At 42.1% G+C, this 11,987-nt stretch overlaps 1 protein-coding gene across 1 annotated transcript; it reads right to left on the reverse strand.

Annotated features, from left to right (window-relative positions):
• Positions 1-227: 227 nt before the first annotated feature.
• adrb1 (adrenoceptor beta 1) lies at positions 228-6,279 on the reverse strand. Its single transcript, XM_012855197.3, has 2 exons — positions 4,479-6,279; positions 228-376 (listed from the first exon to the last, which is right to left on the reverse strand). Exon 1 carries the CDS (start codon positions 5,783-5,785, stop codon positions 4,592-4,594), a length of 1,194 nt encoding a protein of 397 aa, XP_012710651.1. The 5' UTR covers positions 5,786-6,279; the 3' UTR covers positions 228-376; positions 4,479-4,591.
• Between the last annotated feature and the right edge of the window lie 5,708 nt (positions 6,280-11,987).

The following is an 11,987-nucleotide window of genomic DNA, read 5'->3' on the forward strand; positions in this document are numbered from 1 at the left end:
TCAATTGGTGCTACATAAATAAAATTAAATTGAATATATATATATTTAGGTTAGTGGGGCGATTTCTTTTTCACGCAGGACCTGGTCGGTTTGGACAGCATTTTCCTTTTGTGAGGAAAAAACAACAAACAGCAATAATTATGATTGCCACATGAGGTGAAACCTTGGCGGCACAACATAGAAGAAATAAGGCTCGCATTAAGATTAAACGTCCTTTTTTTATTTTATTTTCACAGACGATGACGCAGCACCTCACAACAGCTCTTAAAAGGTCGGAGACAGAAAGCGGGCAGCGGGAGGCTCACCGTCGTCATCGTGGCAGCACTCCCCCCCGCTGTATGTACAACAGGCGTCCGGCCCTCACAGGCGCTCTTCACTTCCAAAAAAAAAAAAAAAAAAGACACGGGCGGAATAAATACACGTCTTATTTTACATGATGTTTAATATAAACAAGTACCTGTCATAGTACAAATTGCACTTGCCGACGGCTGTGAGGTAAAACACATTGTGAGCTATACAAGACAAAAGCTTTAAAAGGTCACCCATCTTATTACAGCGAGCCTGAGCGGCCACCTTAAGGATGATCTTCTGCCTCATTGTACGGACAGGAAAGTGACTACTTATCCAACTAATTTAGAGTAAAAATAATAATAATAATACTAATTTTTGAAGTAAATTACAAGAGAGGACGTGTGCTCGTTCTCAGAGGAGCACCAGAGCCGGCCCCAGGCTGGATGAGGCCCTAAGCTGAGTTTTATCATGGGGCCCACCTCCAGTTAAACCCCCATGACCTCCCTTTTCTTTTTTAGCGCTTTTTAACTTTGCTTTTAATTCTAATTGAGCAGTAGTATCGAGCTGTTCCTTTTATTGACCTTTTACTTTCTTCTACTTAATACTTTTACTGTTTTTTAGCTGCTCTTTTCAGTTTTCTATTTATTTTATTAGAGGTGTTTGTGTCTTATGGGCCATTTTTTAATGTTTTCTTTTAAATTTGAATCAATTTTTTTTTTTTTATGCAGTTAACCATCCATTAACCACATCCTTCCTCAGGAGGAGAGTCAATGACTGGATGCTGGTCTTTCTTACATAAACAAATTTCTATCTAATTGGTATTATTAACCCAACCTGACAGTTTTATATGTAATAACTAGGATTAAATTACAAGTATGTGGCCGGACTGAATTTACTGCGTATAAATTGGTTTGGTCTGCAAAGTTCCTTAAGCTGACATTTGTTGTGAATTGGCGATGTATTAAAAAAGATAAACTAAATTAAATTGAACCCAATTTGCTTTAAAGTTAATAATGAACCAGGGATAAATTAAACTCACTGTGTGTTAAGACTGAAAATAAGACCAGTCAATTCAAGTTACCTGTTTAATTAATAGCACCATATATAACTTTTCTTTTTAAATATTTATTAGTGAATACAATGAATTCTTGAGTCTGGTAATGTTCTTTTTAATTATTATTCTGCTGTTGACACTGTTTCAAGTAGTAGATACTAACTACTACAGTCAGAGCAAGAGAAGTAACTTGAAAACGGCTCATAATTTTCTAGTTGACAGGTAGATTTAATGGCCTGAGATCTCGTTATATTAAAAAACTGCATCTTCTCTAAATTCAAACATGACTGCTCGTGGGCTTTGTTAGCTAAAAGTTGCAAAAACCCACGTTCAGGCAACCATGAAGAAAAGGCTTTTACTTATTGGTCTCTTTACATCTTTACAAAAACATGTTTTCTTAGCTCAGACACCAGCAGAAATTAATAAATTAGCTTTGAATGTGACTCTGTTAACTCAGTGAACATTTTAGGGTTGAAAATGTGTCTAAAGGACGTCCAGTTTTTCTATATGTCTAGAACACAGTTGGGTTGTATTGGATCTAAAAGTTAAAGACGAACTGATCCTTACTGACGCTGATCTCTTCGAGGTCTGATCTCATGGTCGTGACTTTTTTTCTTCTAAAAAATGTACCATATAAAAGAGGAAAAATGTGCTGCACGTTCTTTAAAAGAGGTACTAGTGTTTGCAATGCATCTGCTGATGAAGAAATTACAAGACTACCTCCGTTTACGAGGCTTTACTTTTCTATTTCCGTTATGACGATCACTGATTAGAACGGAAAATGGGCCGATTTCTGGTAAATTGATTGGTGCATCTCTACTGAAAGTCGACTTTTGGTTAAAATAAATAAATAAATAAAAATAATAACAATAATAATGTTAACAAGATCAACAAGCATAAAAAAACAGACTTCCATTGAGGTTCAGTTAGTAGCGTAAATCCTTAACGAGTTCGGCCACTGCACAGTTGACAATGTTCAACAAACCCTGGACTCCAGGTTGTTTCATGTGTTCCAATTGATGTTTTGCTGTAATTTTCTACATTTGAATACAAATACAGTTTAAACTTTGGTCCTCATCAGCCTTAAAGCTTTCTGGTCAGCTCTGAGTCATCTCCTCTGTTATGAAGGCGACTCGGTTAGTTGACGTCAAATGCACAAACATGCTCTCACTGTATCAGAGTCCAGCAGTTCTGGTTGGAAAGTAAATGGACTCATGGAGGAAAAACGGCTCCATTTAAATGTTTTCTAAACTTAAATGAAAGCTCTACGTCTCCACTGATTCATAAGTAGCCTTAGTGTCTGTAGCACCGCAGGAACTTTCAAGCCTTGAAGGTTTTCCTTAGCATTAGTACAACTTGTGAATTTGTTGGGGGGGATAGTGCCCAGCTACACCTAGGGCCAGCCCTGTAAAGTGCAAACCCAAGCGTGTATGAAGCCCAGGCCCTGAGCAGAATTCAATTTTATATATATATATATATATATATATATATATATATATATATATATATATATATATATATATATATATATATATATATATATATATATAAAATAGAATTGGAATACATTCTAATTCTTTTAGATTGAATATTCAGAAAGTTTAGTAGAAAAATGCAGACTTATTCTTAAAAAAACGCGACTACAAATGAGAGGTTTTGATGTCTATCTTCTGTGTGAGAAGTCTGGTATGCTTGGGAGGCCCCCTGCTGGCTCGGAGCCCCAATCAGCCGCTTAGATTGCTTCTGCCTCATGTGATTGCTTTAAAAATAACTTCTTCACTATCAACGTCTCCACAGTTATAAATCAGATGGCTTATCCAACAGGTTTAATGATTAAAAAACAATTTCTGTGAGTAAATTACATTAGTAGATGTGGCCTAATGATGAAAACATGCTATGTTCAGCTGAAATTTTCTGACTCATTAATCATGTTTTATATGTTAAAAAGATTTATTTTTCACAAACAAACTTTTCAAATCCTTATTTAAAATGAAAATTTAAATAGGAATTAAATTTGGTATTCCCAAATCATGGGTGGCATTTAAAAGTCGGCTCATAGAAAACTTAATTATGATGGTTTGGGGCCCCAGGCAACATATTGGTACGCTTGTGCATTGGGCCGGCTCTAAATGTAACCCTCCACAGATAAAAACAAGCTTAACTAACAAATTTAGAGTAAAATTTTGAAATTAATTAGATTACTGGGCGTGCACACTTTTGCACTATGTTAGCACACAAAAAATGACCCACTTAAAGAAAATATTATAAACATTGTGCATACCTGTCCTGTCTCAAATGATCAGTTTGATGGGTTTTTTTTTGTTGTTGTTTTTGTTTTTTATGCCCACCAGTGGACGTTTGCTCAAAGTTACAGCCAAAAAAGAACAACAAAAAAATTTATAAAAAATATATAAAAAAAACAGGTTTAAAAGTTTTTTCCTTATTTACATTCATTGATAGCTGAATTGCACAGTGAAGCATTTATTATGAGTCATCTGTTTAAATTAATATCTCAGATCCTAGTCTTAAATTTAGATTTTAAATAAAAAAATAAACTTTCTCATTCCTTTCTGCTTGGTATTGACAAACTTTAAGAGAATACGTTAGAGGATTCAGTCCTGCTATCTTACTAAGGTTTTTAACACCATGATGAAAATGCTTTAAACTTTTGCCAGATTGTGAAAAAAATAATAAAAAATAGTTTCAGACGTTATGAAAGTGAATTTAAATTCTTTCAAATGTGAGAAGTCAAGCATGCTTTGGGGGCCCCCTGCTGGCCGGAGGGGCTTCAGCAGCAGCAGCTTAGTTCGCTTCTGCCTTGGTCCGGCTCTGGTTGCGTATAAACTGTGTGAGATTATTCCAGAATAGTTCGGCAGATATAAATACAACTGTTTATCCAACAGATCTAAAGTAAAAAAAATGTTTTTGGTAATTTTTACATCAGAAGATGTGCGCCCGTTTTGATAAGATGAGCGCACTATGCTTTTATTTATTGGCAAATTTGGATTATATATATATATATATATATATATATATATATATATATATAATGTTTGCTAAAGGTTTTACATACTTCATCATCTTGTTTTATATATTTTTTAAAAGCAACCGGGTTAAAGAACATTTCGCATACCTGTCCAAAGAGGTGGTTGCGTTTTGGACGCGTTTTTTTTCTCCCACAAGCTGATTTGTTTAAGTTATTTGTTCCCCCCTCAATAAGTTATTTTTTTAGTCAAGTTTTTAGCTTCACATCTGGGACTCAGAGTGAGACAGTTTCCCGGTCCCCATCAGGCTGCTGTCGCTGTTGTCCAGCGCGGCGCAGTCCGACCACATCTCCAGCGTGCCGGGCTCCAGCGCGGACACAAAGCCGCCGGAGCACCGGGAAAGGTCGCAGGAGCTGATGTGCAGCCGCCGGTCGGCCTGCCTCGGGCAGCACAGCAGCCTCTTGAAGGCCTTCCTAAAGTCCGGACTCCGGCAATAGATAATAGGGTTGAAGGCAGAGTTCACGTAGCCCAGCCAGTTCAGGAACACGAACAGGTCCTTGTCCACTATCTCCGCGCAGAACACCCGAACCACGTTGACGATGAAGAAGGGCAGCCAGCACAGCGTGAACGTCCCCATGATGATGCCCAGAGTCTTGAGCGCCTTCTGCTCCCTGAGCGCAAGGATCTTGGACGGCCTCTTCTTGCACTTGGAGGTCAGTCCGGTGAGGGTGTTGTGGAACCTGCCCTCGCACTTATCGATCTTCCTCAGCTGCTTTTTGGCCTCTCTGTACACCCGCGCGTAAACGAAAATCATGACCAGGAGAGGAATGTAGAAGGAAATGATGGATGAGGAGATGGCGTAAGCCCTGTTGGTCACAAAATCGCAGCAGTGGGGGTCCTCATAGCAGGCCGTGTCTACGCTGTCGCGGGACCAGTGCATGAGGATGGGGAGGAAGGAGACCAGCCCGGAGATGCCCCAAACTACGCACACCACCGCCCTGGCCCGGGCTTTGGTTAACAAGCTCTGGTAGCGGAAAGGCGAGGTAATGGCCACATACCTGTCTATGGCGATTACGCACAGAGTCTCTATACTGGCGGTGACGCAGAGCACGTCCACGGAGATCCAGAACTCGCAGAAGAACGACCCGTATACCCAGAAGCCGCGCACCTCCAGCGCCGCGCCAAACGGCACCACCAGCAGCCCCATGATCAGGTCTGCGCTCGCCAGCGATACGATAAACACGTTGGTGAGCGTCTGTAGCCTCTGCGTCTTCGCTATAGCCACAATCACCAGGATGTTTCCGAACACGATGGACAGGACGATCAGACCCATCACCAGGCTCATCCCGGCCATCCAGTGCTCGGACGCGGCCGCGGCGGAGCCCGGCGCGTCGGACGCTTCGCTCCCCGTGCCGTTGTGGAGGTCCACCGGCGAGGACGCACCGCCGTCCCCCATGACGGGCTGCTGCACTGTGAGCCCGCACGGTTCGCGTTCATCCAGGCAGCGCGGAGCAGCCGTTCACAAGACCCGCAGCTCTTATCCCATTGCGCGTCAACTCCATCTGGGGCTCCTGCGCGGATCTGAGCCAGTGAGCCCGACGCCGCACCGGGCTGGGACGGCGAGGCAGGCGGTGACATCACCCCAGCGCACCGGCCAATCAGGGAGTCCGGCGAGGTCCCAGCAGCTAGGCTGAGGATATAAGCAGCACCTGGGCGTCAGAAAGTCTTAAAGCAACTGTTTAAGTTAAGTGGGTGCGCATCAATGGTTTCTGAGACAAAAACATTACAGGGATCGTTCCGGGGAAAAATCCTCCGGACTATGGGAACATGGTGCGCTCTGACAGGGGCGCCTCCAGAAATCTCTAAAAGAAGGTGGCCACACGGGGGAGGAGATGGAGCACTGTTAATCCTGGACTGGCGCATGAAAAGCAGAAATGTCAAGGAGGACGTTTAAGGTTAGGTCAGCAGGTGCATACCCATAAAGTAGAACACCAGTAAAAACTTCATTTCTTCGAGTCATTCAATTCAAAACTAGAAACCTATATCATCATTGCACCATTTATATAGAAGTTTTGATGATAAACACTTAAGACTGAAAGCTCAAACTTCAGTTTCTTAGAAAATAAGACCAGTACAACAAAAATAATTTATAATGCAGACATGTTATGTTATGGCCTGCACATGATAAAGAAGACTTCTGTAAACATAATTAACCCCCTCCAAAAGGACAGTAAAGCACACAAAAAAAAATCACTGCAACATTTTTTTTTGGGAAAGTTCAGTGGAAGGAAAAAGTGTTATTTTTGATAATTGAAGCAAAGTTTGGGGGAGGCAGGGAGACTGATGAGCCGAGACGTTTCCAGGACGCGTTCCGTAGCTGCTGCATTGCTTGTGGACGGTAAATGTAGCATATAACTTGTATATCTAGGTCCCAAAGTCTGGAGGAAGAGTGGAGAGGCAAAGCGTCCGCGCTGCTTGAGGTCTGGTGATGATTTGGAGAGCCGTGTCTTCTGCTAGTGTTGGTCCACTCTTAATGCCTCCCTCTGCAATCCCGTCTACCCTGCCTCCTCCAGTGATGCACTAATTCATACCAAAGGAGTTTTGAGCACATCATGTGCATGAAAATATGTTTCTTAAGGCTGCAATTTTTGTTTAAAAGATCCTTTTTTTTATTGGTCTAATGTTATATTCCCTTTTTTTCCCCAAAAATCTTAATTTTGGATTTTCTTTAGCTGCAAATCGTAATAATCCGAAACTAATGAAATAAACAATTGAAATATATCCTTCTGCGCTATTCTTTATACCAGGGGTCACCAACATGGCGCCCACGAGGCTGTTCCAAAAAAAAAAAGCACAATCCACCAGTGATCTTGATCTAAAGCTTTATTTTATTCCGTTACTCTTCCTGTTTAATCACACTTGCATTAATAGAGACTTAAAAATGACAATATCCATAACAAAGCATTTATTTTACATAAAGTTAATGTGAACTCAGACTGTTCTGGTTCTAAGGTCAGTACTGGTATGACACAACACCAATGGTAGGTCTCACTTTCAAAAAGGTTGGTGACCCCATGATCTGTACAATAAACATATTACTGAGACGCACCCGTGTATGAAAACGTGTTAAAAGAATAATTTAAATGAAACAAACTGTGTTTAAGCAAAGGCAATGCCAAAGAACGCTTTTGTCTCACCGTCGAACAGCATTCAATGTGATATTTGATTTTTTTAATAACTTAATTAAATTCAGTTATTAGGTAAAACCTTTTCCTACTTTAAACCTGAAAGAATCTCTGCGATTCTGTGCTTAGATGTTCCAACTTTTAATAACTTTTTTGTTTTGTTTTTTGGTGAACTCATCAGCGATAAATTTGATTTTATGCCCTTTAAATGCTGTCCCAAATTATTTGAAGTCCTAATGTACCCAAATTCGCCCTCCTTGCAGTTTTTTTTCCCAGTAAATGAACACAAATAAGATTTTCTAAGCTGTTCCAGCCCCCACTACCTGACTGTTATGTGTTGGGTCAGAAATCCTTCAGACTGTGGGAACATGCTGTGCTCGAGACATCATGAACCACAGCGTTTTTCATCACTCGCCATCACAAATAAGACTCGCTTTCCCCCCCAGGTCCAATTTATAATATTTTATCTCCAAGAATACATTCCCTGCCCATGAGATCCGTCCCATTCGCAGACCTGCGCTTCAGCTTCACGGCAGAAACTTATCTCAGCAGGGACATGAAGCAGGCAGAGCTTGGCCGCCAGCCACAGTTTTCGTTTCATGCATCAGACTGAGGCTTGCCGGTCATTAAATACCACCGTGTAATCAGCGTGAACCAAGAGGTTCACTGGGGCTGCAGGTGTGAACCGGGACGGACAGCTGCCGCACGCCGTCGCCTTGGAGAGACGGCAAGAAACAGGAATTTCTGCGCCACGCTGATCCAGATCGATGCCCGCAGGCAGGGGCGGTTCTAGACAGGGGCCAACAGGGGCCCATGCCCCTGTAGAAATGGCCCTGGCCCCTGTTATGGCCCCTGTACTAAAAGCATGATGTTAAATAAACTTCTCATAATTATTTGCAATGGCAAAGAAACCATAACTTATTGATCACTTTGACCAATATTATTTTTTTACCTATACAGCTTTACTCTAAAAAGATTTTAAAACTTAAGATGTTTCACGTTTAGCTTTAGCCGTATTGAGCAGGGGGCAAAGTTTTCAACTGCTAGATCAGGGGTCTGAAACCTGCAGTTCAAGAGCCACAAGTGGCTCACTTAATATTATTACACAGTTGAATATTGCCATTTTATTGTTTTTAAAATTTTTTTTTCTGTGCCCCTGTGAGAAAACACTGGCCCCACCTTGGCCCCCCTGGTAAATTGGTCTAGAATCGCCCCTGCCCGCAGGCGTTCATGGGATTGTTCGGAAGAATCCAACACGCTGCTTTCCAAAAATAAAATAATATATACCAGCTTTTGCAACTGGTGATTCCCTTTAGAGCAGGGCTTCTCAAACCTTTTAGCCTGTGACCAGTATTAAGACAATGTGGTGCCCCTGGGCACTATACCTCAAAGGCCCCCCCCTTACCCGTGCTGTCCTCCGGTCAAAAACATCAGACATAATCAAGGGGATTTCTGTAATGGATTCATTTTCTGTAGCGTTAAAAAAGATGATACATCTGCACGTACTTGTGGACCAGCTCAACTATGACAGATTGGGGAAGGGGAGTGATAGATCATGTAGCCTAATCTTGATTTATTTATCATTTATTATTAGTGTGACATCAGTGTTCACAAAACGAATAATGCATGGTCTTTCAACAATTTCAAGTAAATAATATAACAATTTATGAAAAATATATTTTTAAAGCATGTGTCATGTGGTGCGCCCCCCCATGGTTGGTGCCCCTGGGCACTGGCCCACTGGCCCTTATGGATAATCCGGCCCTACCTGTGACCCTCAAAGTACCGGGCCTCAGACGCTGACGAGACAATTTTGGCGAGTGGGATTTAAAAGAAAAAAAAAAAGTTTTATTTGGCAATTTTGAGAATAAAGCTGTAAAATAACAAGAGTAAAGCATCGTCTGTGCAAGAACTCTTCAAAAAAAATAAAAAAGCTGCCTTCCCCCTGCACCAAAATGATGCAGTTAATGTTGAGCATCTTGTAAAGTTATATTATTACATTGGTTTCACAAATAAACAAATGCTAAATCATCTCGCGACTCCCCAAGGGGTTCCGACCCCCCCTCACTTTGGCAACCCCTGCTCCAGGGGCTCACCACAGATGCACCTTGAACCTGGCGACCCCGCAGCCAGAGGAGCTGTGATCAAACGCAACAAGGCAGCGTCCACATTTCCTCATTGCCCCCGTAAAACGGCAGGATGTTTTTAACTTCATGAGGTCATGGCGTTTCTTAAAGCTTTTCCTTCTGGGGTCTGGGACCTCTGTTCTGGAACAACAACCTTATCCTACATCTACGTTTACAGTTGGCTCTCTTGCACCTTTGATTTACTTAAAGTTAGAGTGCCCTAGCAAAGCTGTTTTTCACAACGATTACAAACTTTAAAGCATTTTTTTTGGGATTCTATGTGACTAACAGAAAGTTCCTTATATGCATAATTTACATGAATCTCCCTTCTGTGCTGAAGGCATTACGTTTCTCCTCTCCAACACTCTGACACCCCTAAACAATCCAGTGCGAGCTTAAAATATTTCCAGGTCAGCACAGAGTCTGTGATTTTAATCTAAATGCAGCGGTTGTGTGACGGCCTGCAATGTTTGCGTTGGTGAACGAACAGCATCATGAAGACCAAGGAACGCTGCTGGCAGGTCAGGGGTCCTGAAACAGCATCCCAAAGCTTCAAATATCTAAAGGACCTCCATTCAACCCATCGTCTGAGCCCGATAAGAGGTCATGCTGCAGGAGAGCATTATTAAGAGCAGCAGCCAGGAGGGCCTCTCTGGAGGAGCTGTAGAGACCAGCAGCTCAGGTGGGATAATCTGTTGCGAGGAGAACTTTAATTTGTGCAAAAATAAAGCCGTTATGGTAAGAAAATCACAAAAAAAAAAAATCCACTTTTAGTTTAATGCTGCAAGACATGCATTAAACAAAGTCAACTTCTTAAAGTAGATGCTTTGAAGATTTAAACACTAAACAAAATGATCCCCCTGGGGAAACACGATAGCATGGTGCTGCGAGGATGTTTTCGTCAAAGGAAGCATCAAATCATTCGCATCCTTTGGAGTGACCCATTGACCTAAAGGGGCTGCATTTGAAAAAAGCCAAAATAGTCATTACCAAAGAGCCAAAATCCATGCCAGGCACACAGATTGAGCTTTTCAAGGGATCTAAAGCAACTTCAAAAACATTTTTTCAATCACTTTTCAGTAGGTTACGCTTTCCTTTATTTTTTGTTTGCCACGGCTGTAAAGGAATGTGGCGAACAAGCGGCGATAAATCATGCGATTTATCAGTAAAGGATATAAAAACTGCTCAGACAGCCTCTGCAGAACCAGCCGCCGCGCCTCCAGATCAATACGACGACGCAAGAGTCAAGAGCGATTTCATTAACCGACACGGAGCGGCAGAACGCAGGAGAGCAAACCCTTCTGCTGAATCCATTCGGCACGGATTAGATCAGCCTCCGCCGCTTCTGTTCGAGCCTTTGGCCGTGAAAACGTGTGTGGAAAAGCTTGTATGGTTGCTTTCTTTGCATTTTTTTCTCCACGGTCTGGAAGAATTAGTTTGGAGCCGTGTCAACCGCTGACAGCACTGTCTTTGTGATGCAATACAGCTTTTGTTTGTAGACATCCAACTTGGTTAAGCAAACCTGGTGGAGTTGGTTGCCTCTTATACTCAAATGTCGTCTATAAAAAGGTTTACAAGTCAAACTGCAATAAAGAAATGAACCTGGGAGAGCGTGTACGCGGCTAAAGTGGGACTTCAGTGAGTTTAAAGTGATTTCAGAGAGAGCAGTACGGAATCCAAGCGTTGGTGTGCGTTTAAAGCCTCATTTGCTGCAGCGTTTCATGATTTCATGCCATGATTCCTCCTCTTCACCGGAGCACTCTTGACCGCTGAACAGTCCCACATATCCTGACGTAAAATCAGCCTGCCGGAGTAAACCGAGCGGAGAGCCTCAGAGCTCGACCCCCCCCGTGTGAAAACAGGCAGAGTCAAAGGTTTGAGTTCATCATCCGCGGTGACGCCGGCGTTCAGACTGAGGCCGAGGCAGAGAAGCGCTGCGAGGGAACATGTTTGAGCCGGCGGCGCGCCTCGTGTGTCATCACGCTGTCTGGAAACGGTTTTATCTGTTGCAGAGATGGGACCTTAAGTTTAGTCACTACAGGTTTTCCCTGTAGTCAAATCCCTGGAAAAACAGGAGTTTTCTTAATCACCATAATGTCTGCAGCGTTTACTCCAGAATCCTGACAAAGTCACCTTTTATAAGCAATTTTAAAATATTTTACCTCCTGCAGACTTTTTCCTGTTTTGGAGAAAACTGTAAACGAGTCTTTTACATCTTTATGAAGTCTGAACTTTGACTAGGCCACTCAGAAACCCTAATTATAGTTTTTGTTTACGCCGTTAAGAGATAGTTATCCTAACACATAACCCAAGCGTGCTTGAGGACTCAAACTAAGATTTTCTTAGA

This window comes from Fundulus heteroclitus, chromosome 10 (genome assembly GCF_011125445.2).
Source record: "Fundulus heteroclitus isolate FHET01 chromosome 10, MU-UCD_Fhet_4.1, whole genome shotgun sequence".
NCBI classification, from domain to species: Eukaryota; Metazoa; Chordata; class Actinopteri; order Cyprinodontiformes; family Fundulidae; genus Fundulus; species Fundulus heteroclitus.